The sequence below is a fragment of the Chiloscyllium punctatum genome, chromosome 31 (genome assembly GCF_047496795.1).
Source record: "Chiloscyllium punctatum isolate Juve2018m chromosome 31, sChiPun1.3, whole genome shotgun sequence".
In the NCBI taxonomy this organism is placed as follows: domain Eukaryota; kingdom Metazoa; phylum Chordata; class Chondrichthyes; order Orectolobiformes; family Hemiscylliidae; genus Chiloscyllium; species Chiloscyllium punctatum.
The window spans coordinates 76,501,148-76,527,890 of NC_092769.1; the positions used below are offsets into that span (position 1 = coordinate 76,501,148).

General features: G+C 47.9%; 1 protein-coding gene and 3 non-coding genes across 4 annotated transcripts; 3 read left to right on the top strand and 1 right to left on the bottom strand.

Annotated features, from left to right (window-relative positions):
• The first annotated feature begins 221 nt into the window (after window positions 1-221).
• On the top strand, window positions 222-295 carry LOC140457251 (small nucleolar RNA SNORD26). The gene has a single exon (XR_011953353.1). It is a non-coding gene; the product is annotated as a small nucleolar RNA SNORD26 (small nucleolar RNA).
• A 3,818-nt stretch (window positions 296-4,113) lies between these two features.
• On the top strand, window positions 4,114-4,236 carry LOC140457252 (small nucleolar RNA SNORD22). Its single transcript, XR_011953354.1, has one exon. It is a non-coding gene; the product is annotated as a small nucleolar RNA SNORD22 (small nucleolar RNA).
• A 2,512-nt stretch (window positions 4,237-6,748) lies between these two features.
• Window positions 6,749-19,240, bottom strand: b4gat1 (beta-1,4-glucuronyltransferase 1). The gene is made up of 2 exons (XM_072551250.1): window positions 17,987-19,240; window positions 6,749-9,804 (listed from the first exon to the last, which is right to left on the bottom strand). The coding sequence occupies exons 1-2, from the start codon at window positions 19,238-19,240 to the stop codon at window positions 9,613-9,615; spliced, it is 1,446 nt and encodes a 481-aa protein (XP_072407351.1). The 3' UTR covers window positions 6,749-9,612.
• A 6,998-nt stretch (window positions 19,241-26,238) lies between these two features.
• Window positions 26,239-26,320, top strand: trnas-gcu (transfer RNA serine (anticodon GCU)). Its single transcript has one exon. It is a non-coding gene; the product is annotated as a tRNA-Ser (tRNA).
• Window positions 26,321-26,743: the final 423 nt, after the last annotated feature.

Below are 26,743 nucleotides of genomic sequence, written 5' to 3' on the forward strand. Positions count from 1 at the left end.
TCATCCTGGGCATTAGGTTAGATTCCCTACAGTGTGGAAACAGGCCTTTCGGCCCAACAAGTCCACACCGGCCCTCCAAAGAGTAACCCACCAAGACCTATTTCCCTCTGACTAATGCACCTAGCACTCTAAGCAATTTAGCATGCCCCCAGCTGCCCAGGATGGAAGCCTTTCCAACAGTGTGGGATTCAATGAGCTAGGGGGGCAGCGTGCAACCAGTGCTACAAAGATGATAGATGAACTCTCTCTTTCTGCATATTCCATGTAGAAACTTTGAAATTTTTAGCTGAGTAGCACTGAGCAGCTGCATAATCTCATTCACAATGAAACATTACCCAGGCAGAGCCATGCTTCCTGCAGAAGTTATCTGTGACGCTTGATGTAAAATCCCTGTCTGAGCTGTCAACGTGCTTTGGCAGCTGCTACTGGGTCCCTATTTAACTTGCTAAGGGTCTCTGTTCCATAAAGTTGATGAAAATCCTCCTGGTCGTGACACTAACTTACTTGACTTGGACACCAGTTTTTGAAGGACTGCAATTTTTTTTTTACAGATTCTTACTTGACTGCAGTCATGGCTAACCTCAAGGTGAGCATTATATTGGTGTGAAGTTACTGCAATGTTTAACTTAACCTTGTTCTTTCTTTCTACTCTGTTAAGATCCTGTACCTAGGTGCTTGTACATAAGATGATGCCTTGTGTGTGGTGACATCGTACACTACACTCCTATACATGAGCGCATGTAGCATTAAAAATCAAATGTCTTTCAGCACAACTCAGAATTCAGGGCTTAGTTTTTAAACTGCTACTGATAGTGGTTAGCACTGCTGCCTCAGTGCCAGAGACCCGGGTTCAATTCCCACCTCAGGCACCTGTCTGTGTGGAGTTTGCACATCCTCCCCGTGTCTGTGTGGGTTTTCTCCGGGTGCTCCAGTTTCCTCCCACAGTCCAAAGATGTGCAGGTCAAGTGAATTGGCCGTGCTCAATTGCCTGTAGTGTTAGGCGAAGGGGTAAATGTAGGAATGGGTCTGGGTGGGTTGCTCTTCAGAGAGTTGGTGGGCCAAAGGGCCTGTTTCCCCACACTAAGTAATCTAATTAATCATATCTGGTTTAATACTGAGTTTGCAGTCTGGATACATCAAAGGCCAAATTAGCTTGAGAATAGAGAGTTGTGCTGATGTAGAATAGGAGGACATAGTATGGATCCTGGGTGCTAGATGTGTTGCTTTGTAAGGGCCATTGATAGAATTTAGTGCTGGGGTATTGTCACAAATGCACAGACTTGGCAGATGATCGGTTTGTTTAAGATTTTGTAGATGTTTTTAAAGTTTCGGGTTAAGTAGAAGGATTCATTTCTAGAGAAGCATAACACATCTGGCAGCATCTGTGGAGTGAAGTCAGTTAATGGTTTGAGTCTCCTTCTGAGGAAGGGTCACTGGACCTAAGATGTTAACTGACTTCTCTGCACTGATGCTGCCAGACCTGCTGAGCTTTTCCAGCAACCTCTGTTTTTGTTTCTGATGTAGAGCATCTGCAGTTCATTTGCTTTTTAATCCAGTTTTTATGATCCTCCCTGGTAATCTTGGGCTGAGAAGTTAGTTGCTGAAATTTGTGGCAATGTGATCTAATGCTCATGTGACTGGATAAGTAAGTGAAACTCCAGACTGATTTATTTGGAGATGTGAGTTCATTATCAAAACAGGGTTGGAATTGTAATATTCTGGAATTTGAAATCTGGCCTCATTATCACTAACTTCCTTCTGTGGAGGACTGTGATTTGAACTCGCGTGAATCCAGATCGACAGGATTGATCGACTTAAATGGCCCTGGGCAGACACTGTTTTAAGGAGGTAGTAAACACTGTCCTTGCCAGTGATCCCGTGGAAGAGTAAAGAGATTTTGCTGGAATTGTTCCTGAAGTAGAGCTTTGTGGTCTTACTAATAGCTTTGTAACTCTGGATGTTCATCTCCCTGTCTGACGAATAGTGAAGGGTTGACTGACCTATGAAGATTTTGTACTCACTCGCAGTAAGTGAGGATCGGTGATTTGTGGCCTCCACCTGCTGTTTCAGTGATGATCTAAAAACAGATAAGCATATATCTGAATTCAAGTTGATGCCTAACTTGGACTGAGAGCAGCAATAGATTCTCTGCTCTCTCTCTCTCTGTTGTTGGCTGTTGAAGTTAACCTCTTATCTTTTTGTCTCAACAGATTCCGTCCTGCACTGTGACCTTGCAGCAATTATTGAAGTTCCTCCTTGCTAAGGTAGGAATGGTCAGGAAGAGGAAGGGTTCTGCTTTCCTGGGGCCGCTGTTGTCCTAGATGGTCAAATCTGTGCTTTTGCTGATGGGTTTGAGGGTTGCGACTCCCATTCTACCAATTCAGAAGTCATTGCTCTAGGTGACTGCCCTGGGATGTTAATTGACAAAAGGGGGTGAATTGTGCATTTGTTAAATCGAGGAGAAAGTGAGGACTGCAGATCGGTGTGGTGCTGGAAAAGCACAGCGGGGCAGGGAACATCTGAGGAGCAGGAGAACTTGCATTTTGTGCAAAAACCTATCATCAAGGTCTTTTGCCCTAAATGTCATCTTTTTGTGATTTTTTTTTTCCCCCTGCTTCTCAGATGCTGCCTGGCCTGCTGTGTGCTTTTCCAGCACCACACTACTCTATTGGCTAAATCTGCCCATCTTCCTACTGCTGGTCAAGTGGCCACTTCAAATTTGCTCAACCACTCTGGTGAATTCCATCAGGGTACACTAGAACCCATCTGAATGGATAATCCCTGTGGTCAGTGCTGAATTACTTCAGGAGGACAACATTCCTTCAAAGGGGTAGACATTGAGACACTGATTTCCTACTCTGAGCTGCAATCTGGCTGTGGGGCAGCTGCTGGGAGCTGGCCTGCTCCAGATGTTTTGAAATGAAGTCTCTTGTTTGTCTGAACCTGATTCTGAGCAACAGTGCAGTGGTGTTCCGAAGTGTGCAAGTACAGAGGGGAGTCCAGGCTGCAGTGGGCTGGATGTACAGGTTACTGACCCTTACTGGCTAGCTTATAGGACAGCTGGACATGACCTGGACTGATGTCAGGGTGGATAAATGCAGGAGATGGGGGAAGTGAAGGTTTCTGGGATAAGTAAAACAGTCCTGCAGGCCCCCAAGCAGGTGGGTTGTGTTAACAACTGCAAGGTGCTGAGGTATTAATATTCCCTCATGTGATACAGAATAGTTGCTGATTGATTGTAGGTGATCCAGTGAGGTTGGCTGATTCTCCCAATCAGCTCAAGTGACTGTAGTAAGGAGTTTGCCAGCAGAAGGGACGATGGGTTAGCATCACTGCATTCTCTGGGTCTGTCACGCTTGCGTAAAATGGTTTAATTCTGGAACAGCAGCACCTGTGGTTTGAAATGATGACAAACAGGTATTGGCCTATGGGCAGACGACATTGTCGATGATGCATTGAAATCACCAAAGCCCTGATCAAACCAGCTAGCCTTTCCCAGGGTTGTTCCTTGATATCAGCCTGCAGCTGTTTATCTGATTGTTTGTTTTTCTGTTTCAGGTCTGACTCTGAAGTGTATATCTGGTGAGTGATTCCTTTTTCTTAACAGAAACCTGGTCTAGTGCTGCCAGCAGTTCTTGTTCCTAATGAATGTTGAAGGCCCAGCCTGGAGCCTGCAGTTTCTTGGTGGGGGGGGGTGTTTACATTTCACTGTGCAGAGGGTACCAGATCCCTGTAATGTTGTATGGATGGAATCATGTCCAAGCCAACTCTGGTTATCCACAATAGATTGAAACTAGAGTCAGACCATGTGAGGAGTTTTCCTCTTGGTCATAGTTCACTCAGATCAGCCATTAGTCCCTTAAATGTTTTTAAAAATCTACACGTTAAGAACAAAGCCACTGGAGCCTTTTCTATCTTGCACTGCCATTGAGAATGATCATGGATTGTGGCTTCTGTTTCACGTTTCCAACCATCCTTTGACTTAATTCCAGCTTTGTTCATAACTTTTACAAGTGCCTGTTGCATCTTTGTCCTTTAGCCTTTCCAACAGTGTCTAAGCTGAATTTCTCCTGTGACCCCACCACCGAAAGAATCCTGGAAGTAGGTTTTTTGTCCCTGTGATGATTCGTCTCCTGTCTTACATACTGTGTAGAGGCAGAACCTGCAAAGGTGAACCCACTGTCTCTCTCGGTATGAAATGAGGATTGCTTGTTTTCCAAAACAGTCTGATGGGACAATGTAGCTGCGTCAATGGAGATGCTGGGTTTGGGAGTGTGCAGGGGAGTGCTTCTTTCCAATGCTGTTGTGTTCTTTTCCAGGTGACTGAAGACAGTGGGTGCCCAGACACACACTCTCATCAGGTGAGTGGTCTTTCTGGTGCAATGAGCAGTGTCCTCTGTTTTGGTTGAGCTGTGATGAGTGCTGTGCCTTGGTCTACACCAGTTTCCCAAGAGGTGGGTCCACCGACACCACTCTGGAAGGTGACTGCTGCCCCTGAACAGTTCCCTGGTGTTACTCTGTCCCTAGCTCTGTATACTATGGTGCAGTGGGTGAGGATCTTTGCCTTCTATTCTTCCCACTCCTTCCACTGCTGTTCAGGGAGTTTCTCCCATCATGGCTCCCACCTTCCTTGACAAACTAGTCCAGTCCAAGTGATGTTGAACCCACTGACTCCCGGGGAATCACAGCTTCAGGACTTGGCCATCCTTCAGTGGGTGGGTGGTCAGCTCCTGAACAAAAGGGACAATCGGTGTTTCTTGGCTTGAGGCTGCAGCCTGGAGGCTCTTCTCAAAAGGGGACATTGCTCTATTCTGTGAACAGTCCGGTGATGATGATTCTTAGCTCACTTTGACCCTGTGTGAAAAGACATTGAACACCCTGAGTGACTCCAGGCTGTGCTTCAGACCAAAGGCACTACTGGCTTCAGTTCCTAACCATCCTTTTTCTCCTTCTCTTTCAGCCTGAGATAAAATGGTGGCCTTGTCCTGACCTGGTGAGTGTTTGTGGTTCAAAGGCTCTGTACATGGGATGTAGGCTGATGGTCCTCCATGTGGAAGGGGGGTGGGGAATGCTGTGGGGGCTGGTGTCCAAGGTCATGTGGCTATAAAATGCTGCACATCTCACCACCTTAACATTGACTGAAGCCCTTTCCGAACAGATGTGGGTCACTGGAGAAAGGAGTTCCTCCCGAGGAGTGCTCTTTAATGCTGCAGTCTGATGATATTCATAAAGTGGAGTTTCGTTCACCTGAACAATTTCTGATGTCACAAAAATATCTGATGCAGTGTAAAACAGTAGGGGTTGGATTGTGGTGGGGAAGCACCAGCTGTGTACTGATCTTTCTCTCCTTTGTTATAGGTGTGGCTGACTTCAGAATCTTTAAAAAACCCAGGTAGGTTTCTCAGTGATCTCTGGTGCCTTCTGATCCCTGGGCTCTGAAATGATCTATGACCGCTACCTTCTGAGTTTGGTTCCTCACATGAATTATACTGACCAAACTCCAAATTGGCTGAGTTCACCCTGTCCCTTATTGTCATTCTGAGGGGGACATGGGTGTAACTCCCAAGCCCCTTCCCTGAAATCTTCCTGAGTCTAGTGTGGTGAAGATGAGTGCTTGCTTTGTTCTGGCTCGTGATGACACTTACTGCCCCAGTCTGATTTACCCAATGACTGATTTAGTATATTGTCTGATTGCCACTTTTAAAAAGCTTGCCAGTGAGGAAAACTCACTCATTGAATCAGTATTTTGCATTTCTAATACACTTGGGTATTTTGAGTTTGATATGCACACTGAGAAAGTGAGGACTGCAGATGTTGGAGACCAGAGTTGAAAAGTGTGGTGCTGGAAAAGCACAGCAGGCCAGGCAGCATCTGAGGAGCAGGAGAATCAATGTTTTGGGCATAAGCCCTTCTCCCTTTACCAGCACCACACTTTTTTTTTTCAATTTTATGTACACCACCAGCATTGAGGTGAGGTTACACTAGCCAATCAGCTGACCTTTTTTGCCTTGTGACTTTTTCACTGCTTTCCCCCATGTGGGCTGCTGATGTCTTTCAGGCTAAGATTAACAGAGCTGTTTATCTCCCATGTGTTTATGAACTGATTGTGATTGCAAGCTGTGATCAGATTCTTAACTTGCACTTGCAGTACAAGATGGAGAGGTACTGGGGTGGACCAAGTTTAAAAATCACAACACCAGGTTATAGTCCAACAAGTTTATTTGGAAGCACGAGCTTTCAGCGCTGCTCCATCAGGTAGCTAGTGGGGCAGGATCATTGACAGTAAAAGATCAGTCATGCCACTGATACAATATATTGAACAAATCCCTCCCTTTCAACATATTCCAAGATAACTTAAGATTGTATTTAATGTCATTGCAGCTCAGACTCTTATTAAAGGAGTGTAGTTAGTCTGCATTCCAATCCAGCACAAACCAAGCAGAGGAGCACAGGAGAAGTATGGACATCTCTTAACACCAGTGTGTCTACAATAGGGAGCAGCAGTCAGGATTCTGTCTCCCAACAGTGTTCACTGGGATGGGACAGTACTAACATTCAGCAGCAAGGGAAGGTTTTCAAACACTTGCTGTGCACTGTGGCCCTCTGATCCCTGCAGGGACTTGACAAAACTACTTCAGTGAAGTGTTCTTGCTCAGTGTTACGAGGAGCCAGAAGCTGAGATGGTTGAACCCACTGGTGCCTGTAGCACAGAAGGAGCTGTCTGGGGACAGGTGTGTTCCAGTGCTAGGTCATCTTTCATGGTGTGAAACTGAGATTGTGCCCATCACACTTTTTTTTTTTTGCAGGTATCTGGGTGAAGAGCACAGTACCCACTAATTGTGACCATTGGCACAGACCCAGCTGTGCCTTCCAGAACCAGAGTACCATGCTGTACACATGTAACTACAAGTGGGTGCTCTGCAAAGGGATGCTGAGCTAGATTAAAGGTTAGTTGAAGTTTAACAGTGCACATTGATCACTTAGTCCCTGTTTGCTACAGTACTGTACAAGATCAATGAGTGGCAATGCTAGATGATTGTCCCAGACTTGCAATGAGTTAGGTCTCCACATGAACATTGCTTGTCTTAAGTGTTGAGGGCTACAGCAGTACAGAAGTGTACAGCTCACTGCAGATTACAGCCATTGGCTGGTTCGATTTAAAGGGCTATAACATTGTGCTTCTTTTCACAGGTGAAGATGCAAGGGATTTGATCATCATTGGACAGATACTTCCATTATCTGATTCGTGTATGGAATATGCTGATATTACCCACTTTGAGCTGCTTCCTGGACCAGAAACTTGTTCAGCTTTGTTTGTGGTCTAATTGAAATAAACTTTTTTTTTTCCCCTGATCTACTTGTCTTTGGTGTCTATTGTCATGTTTGTGAAGTTGTCAATGGACCAGCTTCAGTTTGGGTGGGAAAAGAGCTGGAGTGCTGACTCCTGACTTGTGGGGAATTAAAATATTCCACAACTGGTGATAATTTAAATAATTTATTCATTCATGATACAAAAATGTACAAACCTGATTCCTGGGTGTTTCTGACCCAGTGCTATTGCACCATGTGATCTAGATATCCTGGTTATTAGAGTAGACATTTAACAGCCAGCTTCACCAACCTCCTGGATATTTAGAGTTCAGATTCTTTGAGATGTTACCAGGTAAAAGGTGTCTCCTCACCTTGAGACTATTGCATATACTAAATAAAGAGGCAACTGTTTGTAATGAGAACTTTGGGCCTGAATCCAGAAGGCTGATGTTTTTAAGGTAACTGAGGACAGGGGAGTTGAAGGTTATAAGGTCAGCCATGATCACAGGAGTAATTGAGCAAACACCATTTAATAGCTTACAGTTTTAAGTCTATAATACTGCTTTGTGTAGTGTCTAACTGACTTTTTGTGAATTTGTGTTTTATGGAGCTACTTTGTTACATTTTCTCCCCCACACACACACACACAAACTCTCCAATGATCACTTAGTGTCTTTCCAAGTTTGGTTAGATCTTATCAAACCAAAAAGTTACTGGAAAATCTCAGCACATTTGGCAGAATCTGCTCAACCAATGGAAGGAACTCTTGTGGCTACTATGCAGAAAATAACGATAGGTGAGGAGTAAAAGATTAGATTACTTACAGCATTGAAAGAGGCCCTTTTGGCCCAACAAGTCCACCCTGACCCACTTCCCTACATTTACCCCTGCACCTAACACTAAGGGCAATTTTTAGCATAGTCCAAAAATGTGCAGATCAGGTGAATGGCTATGGGAGGAAACCCATGGGGAGAATGTGCAAACTCCACACAGTCAGTCACCTGAGGTGGGAATTGAACCCGGGTCTCTGGCACTGAGAGGCAGCAGAGCTAACCACCGTGCTGCCCACGGTGGGGATCGAACCCAAAGGTGCTGGACAGACCAAAAGAGTGGACAATGAACAGGCTGGGAGAATGGCTGTTAGAGGCTAACTATGGGGTTGTGTGTGTGTGTGTGATAGCTGCCTGATTAATAAAATGGTGTCCAAAATTGTTGGATTTTCATCTTGGAAACCAGTAGGTTATCCTGTGTCCTTTACCCAACCCCCACATGCCAGATCGTATCACTGTCTTGTATTTGGAGAACGAGAATGCAGATATTGAAGATCCGAGTGGAAAGTGTAGTACTGGAAAAGTACTCTTGACCATCCACTCCTCTGTCCAACTGTTCTCTCTTCCTTTGGGCTATATCTCCACCTATTAACACCTTATCCCACCCCCCAAAAAATCTGTATAAAAATCAACTTTGATTTAATCCCTGCCCTTCCCTTTTCTGTTTGATCATGCAGCATTGCCCTCTGAGAAGGGCATTACTTGTCAGTAGCCACTTAGGTGTTTACCCAGTGGTGGAACAAGAATAAAGATTTACACACGTTTTTTTTCACTGTGTCCCAACACCTGCATACACATGACATAGTGTTGGGGAAAAATAAGCATTACCTCTGTCAGGCGGTAGTGTGGGGGGGGGGAAAGAAAAATAGGAGTCTCAAATGTTCTGAAAATAAAAAGAAAATCAACTTTTGTTTCCTGGCTACCATCAATGCTAAGGGTCACTGGACTGGTGAAAGGGACAAGAATAATGTAGGATAGGCAAGTTGGACCGCAGGGCCTGTTTCCAAAACACCGGTCAACTCCACGACTGGAAACGTTAACTCTGACCTCTCTCCACAGATTTTGCCAGCCCTGCCGAGCTTTCCCACCAATTTCTGTTTCTGATTTGCAGCATCCACAGTGCTCGGTTTTTAAATTGTAAAATGTCTCAAGAGTTTGTTTCTAAAAGACGGAGTTAAAAATCACACAACACCGGCTTGTAGCCCAACTGTGCCTCCGAATAAACCTGTTGGACTATAACCTGGTGGTGTGTGATTTTTAACTTTGTCCACCCCAGTCCAACACCGGCACCTCCAAATCATTCCTAAAAGACCAGCACGTGGATGGGCTAAAATAGTCTTTCCGCTGCTTCCTGCAACTGAAGCAGGAAAGCATCAGTCACAATTACCTCTCAAGGTCTTTGGGAACGAGAGGGGAGTCGGTCTCTGGTTTCCCCAGTGAGTCACAGCTTCCTCTGCGGGTGGAATGGATTTCAGCACCACCGGGGTGAGTCGGGGTATTTTAACTTCAGATCCTGTTTGAACTGGCGGAAAAGAATCCTGTTGCGTCTGTTCTCCTCGTCTTTCTGCGGGTGGAACTCACTGGCCAGCTTGAAGCCTTTGTGGATGAGAAAGGCATTGTCCAACACTGCGAAAGTGTAGCCAGCGACGTGGAGCTCACAGGCCTGGCCGAGGGAGTGCAAAAAAACACCAGTGATAACAGTGATTTAACTCCAGTCAGAATGTCACCGAAGCATGAGGGAAAAGGCTAAAACCAAAACTCTTACCCAAACCGAAACTGTCTGTTTCTGCCCCAGCCCACAGCACGAGACCATAGAATCCCTACAGGGTGGGAGCAAGCTGACCCTCCAAAGTGCATCCCATTGCCCACCCTATCCTTGCATTTCCCATGGCTAATCCACCTAATCTGCACACCTTTGGACTGTGGGGGGGGGAAGAGTGGAGCACCCAGAGGAAACCCACGCAGACAATCTCCCAAGAGTGGAATTGAACCCAGGTCCCTGGTGCTGTGAGGCAGCAGTGCTAACCACCGAGCTTCCTCAGAAGGGTCACCGGACCCGAAACGTTACTCTGATTTCTCTTCACAGATGCTGTGCTTCTCCAGCAACTTCTGGTTTTGTTGCAGATTTACAGCATCCGCTGTTCTTTGGGCTTTTACCAAGCTGTACAGGACATTGGTAAGGCCACTTCTGGAATACTGCATGCAATTCTGGTCTCCCTGCCGTAGGAAAGATGTTGAGAAACTTGAACAGGTTCAGAAGATATTTACAAGGATGTTGCCAGGGTTAGAGGGTTTGAGCGACAGGTCAGCTGCTTTGACGCGGGGGTTTCATTAATGCAAATTCAATGTCACGTGACTGATGAACTGGGGACAATTTCAAAAGCACAAACTTTTAAAATGTGTGCTGTCCGTAACACGATTACATCGCCAACACTTTAAATGCTGTTTCTAAAGCACAACTTTTCTATGATGCGAGGTTGCACAAGAACACAACCATCATTTTAAAGAAGAACTGACTGTATAAGGAGAGGCTGAACAGGCTGGGGCTGTTTTCCCTGGAGTGTCGGAGGCTGAGGGGTGACCTTATAGAGGTTTATAAAATCATGAGGGGCATGGATAGGATAAATAGACAAAGTCTTTTCCCTGGGGTCGGGGAGTCCAAACATACAGGACAGAGGTTTAAGGTGAGAGGGGGAAGATTTAAAAGGATCCTAAAGGGTAACTTTTCCACGCTCAAGGTGGTGCGTGTATGGAATGAGCTGCCAGGGGAAGTGGTGGAGGCTGGTACAATTACAACATTTAAAAGGCATCTAGAAGGGTATATGAACAGGAAGGGTTTGGAGGGTTATGCGCCAAATGCTGGCAAATGGGACTAGATTAGGTTAGGATATCTGGTCGGCCTGGACGAGTTGGACCAAAGGGTCTGTTTCCATACCGTACATCTCTACGACATAGCGGTCCCCCTGGATGCTGATTAATAAAAGGTTTGCTGTATCTTGAACTTTTGAGAAACGATATACAAAGTAGAAGACTGGCTACAGCAGCTTGGAAAGAAATGACAAGTCTACAACACTTTTAGCAGGGTTGCATGGTATAATTAAAGGTGGAAAGAAAGATAGCAGATTTGAGCACAAACATATTCTGAGGTTACTTAGCTCAGGAGCCTCCAATCTCTTCCTCTAATCTCCTGCATCTGCAGTATTCACTCCCGCCTGGTGAATAAGGACAGCCATCCACATTTCCCAATACATCACTATTTAAAGAATACCGTGACTTCCTGTTTTTGACAACAAAGTGTAGAGCTTCATATTTGTTTGTGCTGTACTACATCTGCCATGTGTTTGTCCCCATGAACTCAACTTCATCTAAATCACCCTGAAACCTCCTTGCATCTTCCACACAATCACGCCCAGTTCAGTATTGTCAGCTAACTTAGAAACGGTGCATTTGTTTCCCTGGTTCAGGTCAGTAATATATATCGTGAATAACATTGGGCTGAACATTAATCCCTGCAGTAACCCACATGGTACAGAATCACCAGTCAAAGTTTGAGAATCATAACCCGCTGCAATTAAATTATTGCCACAGAGTCACAAAGTTGCCCCTTAGGACAGTTTTAAATCTCTGTCCTCTTACCTTAAACCTATGCCCTCCAGTTTTGGATTCCCCAACCCCAGGGAAAAGATATTTTACCCTATTCATGCCCCTCATGATTTTGTAAACTTCTAGAAGGTCACCCCTCAGCCTCCGACGCTCCAGGGAAAACAGCCCCAGCCTGTTCAGCCTCTCCCTATAGCTCAAATCCTCCAGGCCTGGCAACATCCTTATAAATCTTTTCTGAACCCTTTCAAGTTTCACAACATCCTTTCTATAGCAGGGAGACCAGGACTGCATGCAATATTCTAAAAGTGGCCTAACCAATGTCCTGTACAGCCGCAACATGACCTCCCAACTCCTGTACTCAATGCAGTGACCAATAAATGGAAGCGTACCAAATGCCTTTTTCACTATCTCTTATAAGAAATGTGATTACAGAACATTTAGAAATCATTAATTGATTGTGACAAAGTCGGCATGAGTTTATAAAAGGGAAATCTTGCTTATCTAACCAACTGAAGTTTCTTTCCAATCAGCCAATCAGCTTAACCTCGGTTGTTGGTAAAATTCTAGAATCCATCGTTAAGGATGAGGTTTCTAAATTCTTGGAAGAGCAGAGTCTGATTAGAACAAGTCAACATGGATTTAGTAAAGGGAGGTCATGCCTGACAAACCTGTTGGAATTTTTTGAAGAGGTAACAAGTAGGTTAGACCAGGGAAACCCAGTGGATGTGGTCTATCTAGACTTTCAACAGGCCTTTGATAAGGTACCACACGGGAGGCTGCTGAGCAAGGTGAGGGCCCATGGTGTTCGAGGTGAGCTGCTGGGATGGATTGAGGATTGGCTGTCTGACAGAAGGCAGAGAGTTGGGATAAAAGGTTCTTTTTCGGAATGGCAGCCGGTGACGAGCGGTGTCCCGCAGGGTTCGGTGCTGGGGCCACAGCTGTTCGCATTATATATTAATGATTTGGATGAGGGAACTGGGGGCATTCTAGCAAAGTTTGCCGATGATACGAAGTTAGGTGGACAGGCAGGTAGTACTGAGGAAGTGGGGAGGCTACAGAAGGATCTAGACAGGTTGGGAGAGTGGTCCAGGAAATGGCTGATGGAATTTAACGTGAGCAAGTGCGAGGTCTTGCACTTTGGCAAAAAGAATAAAAGCATGGACTACTTTCTAAATGGTGAGAAAATTAATAAAGCCAAAGCACAAAGGGATCTGGGAGTGCTAGTCGAGGATTCTCTAAAGGTAAACATGCAGGTTGAGTCTGTGATTAAGAAAGCGAATGCAATGTTGTCTCTTATCTCAAGAGGGTTGGAATATAAAAGCAGAGATGTACTACTAAGACTTTATAAAGCTCTGGTTAGGCCCCATTTGGAGTACTGTGTCCAGTTTTGGTCCCCACACCTCAGGAAGGACATACTGGCACTGGAACGTGTCCAGCGAAGATTCACACGGATGATCCCTGGAATGGTAGGCCTAACATATGAGGAACGGCTGAGGATACTGGGATTGTATTCGTTGGAGTTTAGAAGATTAAGGGGAGATCTAATAGAGACGTACAAAATAATACATGGCTTGGAAAAGGTGGATGCTAGGAAATTGTTTCCGTTAGACGAGGAGACTAGGACCCGTGGACACAGCCTTAGAATCAGAGGGGGTAAATTCAGAACAGAAATGCGGAGACATTTCTTCAGCCAGAGAGTGGTGGGCCTGTGGAATTCATTGCCACGGAGTGCAGTGGAGGCCGGGATGCTAAATGTCTTCAAGGCCGAGATTGATAGATTCTTGTTGTCTCTGGGGAATGAAGGGCTACGGGGAGAACGCTGGTAAGTGGAGCTGAAATGCCCATCAGCCATGATTGAATGGCGGAGTGGACTCGATGGGCCGAATGGCCTTACTTCCACTCCTATGTCTTATGGTCTTTGAGGATATAACTAGTAGGAGAGCCACTGGTGATGGTATATTTGGATTTCAAGAAGGGTTTTGATTAGAGGTGCACGGGGTTTGGGGTAATATACTGGCATGGATTGAGAACTCATTAATCTTTCAAATTTAAAATTTAATCTTGATCTCGCTCTCCATGCTCTCTGCAGCTATAACATTATCTTCCTTGCTCTGTTCTATTACGCTAATGCAGTGGTAGAGAGGGAATAAATAGATTAGATTAGATTCCCTACTGTAAGGAAACAGTCCTTTGACCCAATAAATCCACATCGAAGCTCCAAACAGTAATCCACCCAGACCCATTCCCCTATCCGATATTTATGCCGACTAATGCACCCAACACTATGGACAATATGGTATGGCCAATTCACCTAACCTGCACACCTTTGGATTGTGGAAGGGAACAGGAACATCCAGAGGAAACCCACGCAGACACAGGGAGGATGTGCAAACTCCACACAGACAGTCGCCTGAGGCTGGGATTGAAGCTGGGTCCCTGGCACTGGGAGGCAGCAGTGCTAACCACTGTGCCTCTGTACCACGTAGATTACTGCAGGGATTAATGTTTCAGCCCAACGTTATTCACGATATATATTACTGACCTGAATCAGGGAAACAAATGCACCGTTTCCAAGTTAGCTGACAATACTGAACTGGGTGTGATTGTGTGGAAGGTACAAGGAGGTTTCAGGGTGATTTAGATGAAGTTGAGTTCATGGGGACAAACACATGGCAGATGTAGTACAGCACAAACAAATATGAAGCTCTACACTTTGTTGTCAAGAACAGGAAGTCACGCTATTTTTTAAACAGTGATGTATTGGGAAATGTAGGTGAACGAAAGCTTGTCCTTATTCACCAGGCGGGAGTGAATACTGCAGATGCTGGAGATTAGAGTCAAGATTAGAGTGGTGCTGGAAAAGCACAGCAGGTCAGGCAGCATCCGAGGAGCAGGAGTCCTGATGAAGAGCTTTTGCCTGAAACATCGATTCTCCTGCTCCTCGGATGCTGCCTGACCTGCTGCGCTTTTCCAGCACCACACTAATCTTGTCCTTATTCACCAGTCAATGAAAGTACACCAGCAGGTGCTGCTAGCAGTTAGGAAGGTGAGTGGTATATCAGCCTTTATTGTGAGAGGATTTGAGTTCAGAAGTAGAGATGTTTTACAGCAGGTTATAGAGGGCCTTGGTGAGACCACACCTGGAGTATCCATCTACACTTCCCACTGCCTCAGGAAGGCAGCCAACATCATCATCACAGACCCCTCCCAGCCCAGTCATAATCTCATCCACCCTCTTCCATCAGGCAGAAGATACAAAGGTATCAACAGGTTCAGGAACAGCTTCTTCCCTGCTGTTATTCTGAATGGACCTCTCAAACTTCAAATCTAATGTTGATCTCACTCTCTGTGCACCATCTTTGCAGCTGTAACTTTGTATCCCTCGCTCTGCTCGGTGATCTTTGTAACATTATGATCTACCTGTATTGCATGCCAAACAAAACCTTTCACTGCACTTTGGTACATGTGACAATAAACCAATCAACGTAGAGTGTTTGTGTGCAGGTTTGGTCTTCCATAGTATGTACTTGCTATAGAAAGAACATAGCAGAGGATCACTAGGAATAGCAAGAGTGTTTTATCAAGAGAGATTGGTTCAGCTTGGCCTGGATTCACTAGAATGTCATAGAAGAGAGGGGATCGGATTGAAATGTACAAAACTCTACCAGGGCTGGTGGGAAGAATGTTTCCCTGGTTGGAGAGTCTAGAAGCAGGAGTCACAGTCTCAGAGTATGGGGGCAGACTATTTAGGACTGAGATGATGCAACGCTACTTTACTCAGGAGTGGCCTATCTGTGGAATTCACCAGCAGAAAAGCTGTGCAGGACAGGTCGCTGAATAAATTGATCAAGTATCTTTACATTTGTAGAGTTTAAAGGCATCAAAGGCTATGACGAGAAGGCAGATATATGGTGTGGAGTTATAGAATCAGCCATGATTAGACAGAACGGCAGAGCAGGCACCAAGGGCTGAATGGCCTCTTCCAGTTGCTAGTTTCTATCTCCATATAACCCACTGTCACGTGTCACAGGCACAACATTGACACATTTCGGAGTTTCATTGTGAAAGTGTTGTGCCTAAAGCCACAATACTTAGACATTTTACCACAAAGAATGTGCTATTTACAAGTTGTTGCTAATCATCGATACCCTGAGTCATGCTGCCCACGAGCTCAGTTATTACCCTAGCTGGTGAAACTTCCATAGTGGAAGAGACTGCTGAGTCATTTGTATCATCGATAGTCACAGGTGAGGTGTCGGAAAACTGGAGGTTAGCAAACGTGGTGCCACTGTTTAAGAAAGGTGGTAAGGACAAGCCAGGGAACTATAGACCAGTGAGCCTGACCTCGGTGGTGGGTAAGTTGTTGGAGGGAATCCTGAGGGGCAGAATGTACATGTATTTGGAAAGGCAAGGACTGATTAGGGAGAGTCAACATGGCTTTGTGCGTGGGAAATCATGTCTCACAAACTTGATTGAGTTTTTTACAGAAATAACAAAGAGGATTGATGAGGGCAGAGCAGTAGATGTGATCTATATGGACTTCAGTAAGGCGTTCGACAAGGTTCCTCATTAGATTAGATTACTTACAGTGTGGAAACAGGCCCTTCGGCCCAACAAGTCCACACCACCCCGCCGAAGCGCAACCCACCCATACCCCTACATCTACCCCTTACCTAACACTACGGGCAATATAGCATGGCCAATTCACCTGACCTACTCATCTTTGGAGTGTGGGAGGAAACCGGAGCACCCGGAGGAAACCCACGCAGACACGGGGAGAGTGTGCAAACTCCACAGTCAGTCGCCTGAGGCGGGAATTGAACCCGGGTCTCCAGCGCTGTGAGGCAGCAGTGCTAACCACTGTGCCACCGAACTTCTTCTTCGCTCCAAAGGGAAACTGGCCACAATTATGTCAAATGCCCACAAGTTATACTTAAACATGGTGGACTGATTAGCAAGGTTAGACCTCATAGAATACAGGGAGAACTAGCCATTTGGATACAGAACTGGCTCAAAGGTAGAAGACAGAGGGTGGTGGTGGAGGGTTGTTTTTCAGACTAGAGGCCTGTGACCAGTGGAGTGCCACAAGGATCGGTGCTGGGTCCACTGCTTTTCATCATTTATATAATTTTGGATTTGAATATAGGAGGTATAGTTAGTAAGTTTGCAGATGACACCAAAATTGGAGGTGTAGTGGACAGCGAAGAGGGTTACCTCAGATTACAACAGGATCTGGACCAGATGGGCCAATGGGCTGAGAAGTGGCAGATGGAGTTTAATTCAGATAAATGCGAGGTGCTGCATTTTGGGAAAGCAAATCTTAGCAGGACTTATACACTTAATGGTAAGGTCCTGGGGAGTGTTCCTGAACAAAGAGACCTTGGAGTACAGGTTCATAGCTCCTTGAAAGTGGAGTCGCAGGTAGATAGGATAGTGAAGAAGGTGTTTGGTATGCTTTCCTTTATTGGTCAGAGTATTGAGTACAGGAGTTGGGAGGTCATATTGCAGCTGTATAGGACATTGGTTAGGCCACTGTTGGAATATTGCATGCAATTCTGGTATCCTTCCTGTCGGAAGGATGTTGTGAAACTTGAAAGGGTTCAGAAAAGATTTACAAGGATGTTGCCAGGGTTGGAGGATCTGAGCTACAGGGAGAGGCTGGACAGGCTGGGGCTGTTTTCCCTGGAGCGTCGGAGGCTGAGGGGTGACCTTAGAGAGGTTTATAAAATCATGAGGGGCATGGATAGGATAAATAGTCAAGTCTCTTCCTGGGGTGGGGGAGTCCAGAACTAGAGGGGCATAGGTTTAGGGCGAGAGGGGAAAGATATAAAAGAGACCTCAGGGGCAACTTTTTCACGCAGAGGGTGGTACGTGTATGGAATGAGCTGCCAGAGGATGTGGTGGAGGCTGGTACAATTGCAACATTGAAGAGGCATTTGGATGGGTATATGAATAGGAAGGGTTTGGAGGGATATGGGCTGGGTGCTGGCAGATGGGACTAGATCGGGTTGGGATATCTGGTCGGCATGGACGGGTTGGGCCGAAGGGTCTGTTTCTGTGCTATACATCTCCATGACTCTAACTATCTCTCTCACACACACACACACATCCCTATCCCACATCCTGCCTGGTATGACTCTGACAGGTCACTTGCACTAACCACTTGGGGTCATGCAACCCACTTAACCCGCCCCGCCCCACCCCACCCCACCCACGATGCCAATAACATCCGAACAGCTCACCTGACTGATGCGGTTGAAGCCGTACTGTTCGAACCTCTCGTCGTAGGGGGGCACGGTGTTGCGGGAGATGTAGAAAGGTTCCCAAGGGTCTGTCCACTCCCGGGTGTAGGCCACCTGCAGTACAGGCCCGGTGCTGCTGGTACTGGTGGTTGCGTCGGCGGCGGCGGGAAGGTTGATCCAGCGGCTGTAGTTGGTGGGGGCCTGGCATCGGGGGCACAGCTCGGCGTAGAAAGGCCGGACCTCGGCCACCTGGTAGAGCTGCTGCAGCTCGGCCTTGTGCTGGGGCAGGCGTCGGGTGTGGCGCATCTCCAGGGCGGGCACCACGTAGACGGTGCGGTCGGCGCCGGGCCGGCTCTCCGGGCCCCGGGTCAGCCCGCCCAGCAGCCGCAGGAAGCCGGGGCGCAGCCCGGCGCTGGGCAGCATGTCCACGTCGATGACCAGCACGTGGCGGGAGGGCAGGGCCTGGCGCGCCGCGTTCCGTAGCAGGTTGTTGGGGTAGGGGCCGGCCGACAGGGCGTAGTTGGTGCGGCCACGGCTGTAGAGGCGGAGCTGGGCCAGTGCCCTGCGGCAGGCCGGGTGAGGGTCCGGGGGCTCCCCACCCTGGGGGTCCCGGGTCCCGGGCTCCTGGCGCTCCCCTCCGCCCGGCTCTGGCGCTACGCCCTTCTCCGGCAGCCCGCTGGGAGTGACCAAGGTAAAGGTGACCCGGCCTCGCAGGCATGGACAGTGCCCCTCCAGTTTGTGAATGAGCTGTAGGCTGGCACCCAGCTCCCCTGGTCCTGAGAACACTGCCACTGCCAGAGGACCCTGCCAACGCCGTGCCAGGCCAGGCAGGTGGTGGAGGTTGTGTAAGGAGCTGTGGGTGGCCAGGCTGAGCTCCAGGTCTCCTGCTTCCCGGCTCACCGGGCTCCGGCTCACGTCCCGGTACAGGCGGTACCGGCCGCTGGGGTCCAGCCTCCCCGGTCCCAGCGTCAGGGACCCCCCAGCCCCACCATCCCGGGAGTCGGCCTCTCCTCCCCGGGCACCAGCTCCCGGAGCAGCCCCCAGCCGCCCTCCGCCCTGGAAGAGCCGGGAGTAGCGGAGCCGCTGCTGGCGGCCGTGCATCGCCGACAGGAGGCCGAGGTAAAGCAGCTGCAGCGCGGCCACCAGCAGCAAGGAGACCAGCAGGGCCCGGAAACAGGAGCCCGGAGCCCGCAGGGACAGGGCCCGGAAACAGGAGCCCGGAGCCCGCAGGGACAGGGGCAGGAGCCGCGCCATCGCCGCCCGCCCGCCCTCACACACTCACCCTCTCTCACACACTCACCCTCTCTCTCTCTCTCACACACTCACACCCTCCCTCTCTCTCTCTCACACACCCTCCCACTCTCACACACACACTCATCCACACTCTCTCTCACACTCATACCCTCCCTCTCCCTCACACACACACACTCACCCCCACTCTCTCACACTCATATCCTCCTCACACACACTCTCTCTCACACACACACCCTCCCTCTCTCTCTCACACACACACACCCTCCCTCTCACACTCTCACCCTCCCTCTCTCACACACACACACCCTCCCTCTCACACTCTCACCCTCCCTCTCTCACACACACACCCTCTCATACTCACACTCTCCCTCCCTCTCTCTCTCTCTCACACACACAATCACACTCACCCCCTCCCTCTCACACACACTCTCTCTCTCACACTCACACTCACATACCCTCCCTCTCACACACTCACACTCCCTCCCTCACACACACACACACTCTATCCCTCACTCATACACACACTCTCTCTCGCACACTCACATACACACCCTCACACACTCTCCCTCTCACACTCACACCCTCCCCTCACACACGCCCTCTCTCACACACACACTCCCTCTCTCTCACACACACACACACCCTCCCTCTCTCTCACACACACACACACCCTCCCTCTCTCTCACACACACCCTCCCTCTCTCTCACACACACCCTCCCTCTCTCTCACACACACACACACCCTCCCTCTCTCTCACACACACACACACCCTCCCTCTCTCTCACACACACACACCCTCCCTCTCTCACACACACACACATACATACCCTCACAAACTCTCACCCTCCCTCTCTCACACACTCACATACATACCCTCACACACTCTCACCCTCCCTCTCTCACACACACACCCTCTCATACTCACACTCTCCCTCCCCCTCTCTCTCTCACACACACAATCACACTCACCCCCTCCCTCTCACACACACTCTCTCTCACACTCACACACTCTCTCTCACACTCACACACACACTCTCACACTCACACACACACTCTCACACTCACACACACATACCCTCTCTCTCTCACACACCCTCCCTCCCTCTCACACACTCACCCTCCCTCTCTCTCTCACACTCACCCTCTCTCTCTCACACACTCACCCTCTCTCTCACACTCACCCTCACTCTCACACTCACCCTCACTCTCACACACACACACTCCTTCTCTCTCTCACACACCCTCCCTCTCACACACACACCCTCCCCCCTTTCACACACACACACCCTCCCTCTCTCTCTCACACTCACCCTCTCTCTCACACTCACCCTCTCTCTCTCACACACTCACCCTCTCTCTCTCTCACACACTCACCCTCTCTCTCACACTCACCCTCACACACCCTCTCTCACACACTCATCCTCTCACACACACTCACTCTCTCTCTCACACTCAGCCTCTCACTCACACACTCACCCTCTCACTCACACCCCTCACACACACACACCCTCACACACACACACCCTCACACACACACACCCTCACACACACACACCCTCACACACACACACACACACTCACCCTCTCTATCACACACTCACACACACACACCCACCCTCTCTCACACACACCCTCTCACATTCAATCTCTCTCACACACTCACCCTCTCTCACACACTCACCCTTTCTCTCTCACACACACCCTCTCACATTCAACCTCTCTCGCACACTCACCCTCTCACATTCAACCTCTCTCACACACTTACCCTCTCTCTCTCTCACATTCAACCTCTCTTACACACTCACCCTCTCTCTCACACACTCACCCTCTCTCACATTCACCCCCTCTCACACAGACACACCCTCTCTCTCACTCACCCTCCCTCTCTCTCTCACACACTCACCCTCTCTCTCACACTCTCACTCTCTCACACACACTCACACTCACCCTCTCACATTCAACCTCTCTTACACACTCACCCTCTCTCTTACACGCTCACCCTCTCTCTCTCTCTCTCTCATATTCAACCTTTCTCTCACACTCACCCTCTCTCTCACATTCACCCCCTCTCTCACACTCACCCTCTCTCTCTCTCTCTCTCTCTCTCTCCTTCCCCACTTTCACCAGATTTTAGAATGGGCCTCTCAAATCTGAATTCTGATCTCTCTCTCTCTCTCTGTGGCTGTGACACTGTATTCCGTACTCTGTTCTGCGACCCTGATGCACTCTGTAAGGTATGATCTGCCTCTGTGTGGCACGCAAAACAATCCTCCTCATTCCACCTCAGTACATGTGACGACAATAAAACAAACTCTGACTCCGTAACCAGCCCAAACGTGTCCATAAGGACTCTCACCGACCTTTTACAGATGCACGATAGAAAGCATTCTACCCAGGTGCATCACAGTTTGGGTCCGGAAACTGCATTTAAAAGGCATCTGGATCAGTTTATGAATAGGAAGGGTTTACAGGGGTACGGGCCAAGTGCTGGCAAATGGGACTAGATTGGGTTGGGAGATCTGGTCGACATGAATGAGTTGGAGTAAAGGGTCTGTTTCCGTGCAGTTCATCTCTATGACTGTTAGAAACCACAGAAAGTTGTGCAAATGGCCCAAATCATCCCATAAGCCAACCTTCCATCCATTGGCTCCATCCATCTACACTTCTCACTGTCTTGGGAAGGTACCCAACATCTTCAGAGCCCCCTCCCATCCTCAGAGCCCCCTCCCAACACCTTCTACCCCAGCAGAAGATACAGAAGCTTAAACACACAGGCCAACACGGTGGGCAGCACGGTGGCACAGTGGTTAGCACTGCTGCCTCACAGCGCCAGAGATCCGGGTTCAATTCCTGCCTCAGGTGACTGACTGTGTGGAGTTTGCACATTCTCCCCGTGTCTGCGTGGGTTTCCTCCGGGTGCTCCGGTTTCCTCCCACAGTCCAAAGATGTGCAGGTCAGGTGAATTGGCCATGCTAAATTGCCCGTAGTGTTAGGTAAGGGGTAGATGTAGGGTGGGTTGTGCTTCGGCGGGTGCGGTGTGGACTTGTTGGGCCAAAGGGCCTGTTTCCACACTGTAAGTAATCTAATCTAATCTAAACAGGTTCAGGAACAGCTTCTTCCCTGCTGTTATTCTGAATGGACCTCTCAAACTTCAAATCTAATGTTGATCTCACTCTCTGCGCACCATCCTTGCAGCTGTAACTTTGTATCCCTCGCTCTGCTCGATCGCCCTGTGACCTTTCAGGTTATGATCTGCCAGTATTGCTCACAAAACAAAACCTTTCACTGTACTTAGGTGCACGTGACGATCATAAATCACATCAAATTAGCCTAACCCAGTGTCACAAACAAATATCACAGAGTGTAAGCAGGGGGAAAACATATTGCATAACCCCTCAACACCCCCACTGTCCTGCTCCTGAAAATGGTTCCAGGAATGAGGAATTTCACTGTGGAAGGCAGACTGGAGAAACTGGGCTGTTGGTTGGGGGGTGGAGTGTGGGGAGTATTCTCCCGTTAAAAAAAAAGATGGAGGAGAGGGCACAGATTTAAAGGAATTGGTGGGAGAGGCAGAAGGTCTGAGGAAAATATTCTGGCAGCCTGAGAGGCCGGTTCAATGGAACTCATTTCAACAGAAAAGGAGACAGTTCTGTGACAGAAAAGAAACCCAATGTGCAGCATTACAGGGAGAAGGCAGGAGGAGAATAGACAATCGGTGCAGGAGCAGGCCATTCTGCCCTTCCAGCCTGCACCACCCATTCAATATGTGTTGCTGGAAAAGCGCAGCAGGTCAGGCAGCATCCAAGGAGCAGGAGAATCAACTTGATTCCACTATCCTTGAGAGCTCTATCCAACTCTTTCTTAAATGAATCCAGAGACAGGGCCTCCACTGCCCTCTGGGGCAGAGCATTCCACACAGCCACCACTCTCTGGGTGAAGAAGTTTCTCCTCATCTCTGTCCTAAATGGTCTACCCCGTATTTTTAAGCTGTGTCCTCTGGTTCGGCACTCACCCATCAGCGGAAACATGTTTCCTGCCTCCAGAGTGTCCAGTCCTTTAATAATCTTATATGTCTCAATCAGATCCCCTCTCAGTCTTCTAAACTCAAGGGTATACAAGTCCAGTCACTCCAGTCTTTCAGCATAAGGTAATCCCGCCATTCCAGGAATTGACCTCGTGAACCTACGCTGCACTCCCTCAATAGCCAGAATGTCTTTCCTCAAATTTGGAGACCAGAACTGTACACAGTACTCCAGGTGTGGTCTCACCAGGGCCCTGTACAGCTGCAGAAGCACCTCTTTGCTTCTATACTCAATCCCTCTTGTTATGAAGGCCAGCATGCTATTAGCCTTCTTCACTATCTGCTGTACCTGCATGCTTACCTTCATTGACTGGTGTACAAAAACACCCAGATCTCTTTGTACTGCCCCTTTACCTAAATTGATTCCATTGAGGTAGTAATCTGCCTTCCTGTTCTTGCCACCAAAGTGGATAACCATACATTTATCCACATTAAACTGCATCTGCCATGCATCTGACCGCTTACCTAACTTGTCCAGGTCACCCTGTAATCTCCTAACATCCTCCTCACATTTCACCCTGCCACCCAGCTTAGTATCATCAGCAAATTTGCTAATGTTATTACTAATACCATCTTCTATATCATTAACATATATTGTAAAAAGCTGCGGTCCCAGCACTGATCCCTGCGGTACCCCACTGGTCACTGCCTGCCATTCTAAAATGGAGCCGTTTATCACTACTCTTTGTTTCCTATCAGCCAACCAACTTTCAATCCAAGTTAGTACTTTGCCCCCGATACCATGCGCCCTAATTTTGCTTACTAACCTCCTATATGGGACTTTATCAAAAGCTTTCTGAAAATCCAGGTACAGTACATCTACTGGATCTCCCTCGTCCATCTTCAGAGTTACATCCTCAAAAAATTCCAGAAGATTAGTCAAGCATGATTTCCCCTTCATAAATCCATGCTGACTCTGACCTATCCTGTTACTACTATCCAGATGTGTCGTAATTTCATCCTTTATAATAGACTCCAGCATCTTGCCCACGACTGAGGTCAGACTAATTGGTCTATAATTTCCTGCTTTCTCTCTCTCACCTTTCTTAAAAAATGGTACAACATTAGCCATCCTCCAATCCTCAGGAACTGATTCCGAATCTATCGAACTCTGGAAAATAATCACCAACACATCCACGATTTCCCGAGCCACCTCCTTCAGTACCCTGGGATGTAGACCATCAGGCCCTGGGGACTTATCAACCTTCAGACCTAACAGTCTCTCCAACACCAATTCCTGGCAAATATAAATTCCCTTCAGTTCAGGTCCTTCAGCCACTGTTACCTCAGGGAGATTGCTTGTGTCTTCCCCAGTGAACACAGATCTGAAGTACCAATTCAATTCTTCTGCCATTTCTTTGTTCCCCGTAATATATTCCCCTGCTTCTGTCTTCAAGGGCCCAATTTTAGTCTTAACCATTTTTTTGCCTGGGACTATCTAAAAAAGCTTTTACTATCCTCCTTTATATTCTTGGCCAGTTTACCTTCGTACCTCATTTTTGCTCTGCATATTTCCTTCTTAGTAATCCTCTGTTGTTCTTTAAAAGCTTCCCATTCCTCCATTTTCCCACTTATCTTTGCTATGTTATACTTTTTCTCTTTTAACTTTGTATGTTTCTTAACTTCCTTTGTCAGCCACGGCCACCCCTGCCTCCTCCTGGGATCTTTCTCCCTTTTTGGAATGAACTGATCCTGCATCTTCTGCATTATACCCAGAAATATCCGCCATTGTTCCTCCACTGTCATCCCTGCTAAGGTATTGGCCAGCTCCTCCCTCATTGCTCCGTAGTTCCCTTTATTCAACTGAAATATTGTCACTTCCGATTGTACCCTCTCCCTCTCAAATTGCAGATTGAAGCTTATTGTTTTATGGTCACTACTTCCCAATGGCTCCTTCACTTCGAGGTCAATTCTGGTTCATTGCACAACACCAGATCTAGAATTAACTTCTCTCTGGTCGGCTCCAGCACCGGCTGCTCTAAGAATCCATCTCGGAGGCAGTCCACAAAGTCTCTTTCTTGAGGTCCAATACCATCCTGATTCTCCCAGTCTATCTGCATGTTGAAACCCCCCATAACAACTGTAGTAACATCTTTGTGACAGGCCAATTTCAGCTCCTGATTCAACTTACATCCGACATCCTGACTACTGTTAATATTCATTTGGAGAGCTGGCGCAGACACTAAGGGCCGAACGGCCTCCATTCGCAGACTCTGCAATCGATTTTAGGGTTATGGGGTGATAGGATGCCCTTCTGAACCCTGATCTGATCCCCCCCTCCCCCCCAAGGGAATAACCGCCCTTGGGAGGGCCAAACGGCCTGAGTTTGTCCCGGTCACATCTCAAAGAGAGGCGGGTGCACCTCTTCTGGCAAATTGGGGTGGGTTGGGGAGGGGAGGGGAGGGGACGGTGTGTGGCAATCTAACCTTGAGAGTCATGATTTGGAGATGCCGGTGTTGGACTGGGGTGTACAAAGTTAAAAATCACACAACACCACTAGTGTGCTTCCAGTTAAGCCTGTTGGACTCTAACCTGGTGTTGTGTGATTTTTAACCTGGAGAGAGAAGTCTACCTTCTCACAAAAAGAGAGAGGGGGATTCCAATTCCAACCAATCGGTCCAAGTGGGTGTTGAGAGCCCCAACAGGCTGCAGTTTATGATCGATCAACATCTGAGGGTTTGTGAATAAGCTTGGAGTTTCTTCTTGTGGGGAAAGAGGGGGTTTGAGACAGTGGATGGAACGTTGAGACAATGTATCGAACGTTGAGACAATGTATCGAACGTTGAGACAATGTATCGAACGTTGGGGACGGGGGAAATCGAACGTTGCAACAAATGTATCCATTTTTGCAGCCACGGTAACAATGTAACCAGGTGTCGAGCTCATGGAATCCTGAGCCCCGTCTTGGTTGTATCAGACGAGGTGGCCGAGTGGTTAAGGCGATGGACTGCTAATCCATTGTGCTCTGCACGCGTGGGTTCGAATCCCATCCTCGTCGGTTCTTTTCCTTTAGAGGTTTCCGTCCCGTTTCCCCTGCCAGGCGCACGAGCTGACTTGCTTTCGTTTCTTTTTGGGTGTGTGTATCTTAAAAAAGAAAATATAAGCAAACCTGGTAGCAATTCTGAAAGCCGAGGAGGGCGCTCCGGAAATCATTCGGTTTCATTTTAAACAGGACGGAAAAGCGGCCCTTCAGCCGGTCGTGTCCCGTCTGTCTGTTCGTTCTACTCTGGGGAGGTGAGATGGACAATGTTTAAAAAAAAATCACACAACAACCCGGTCAGAGTCCAACACTTGAGCCGCCTCCTTTTGCAGCTTCCGAGCGTTCTCCTCGACAGTTTCTTGAGGGTTCCCGTCTCTACCTCGATCTGTGACCATTTCAGATTGGGCTGACATCGGTGGAGGATTTGAATAAAAAACTGGG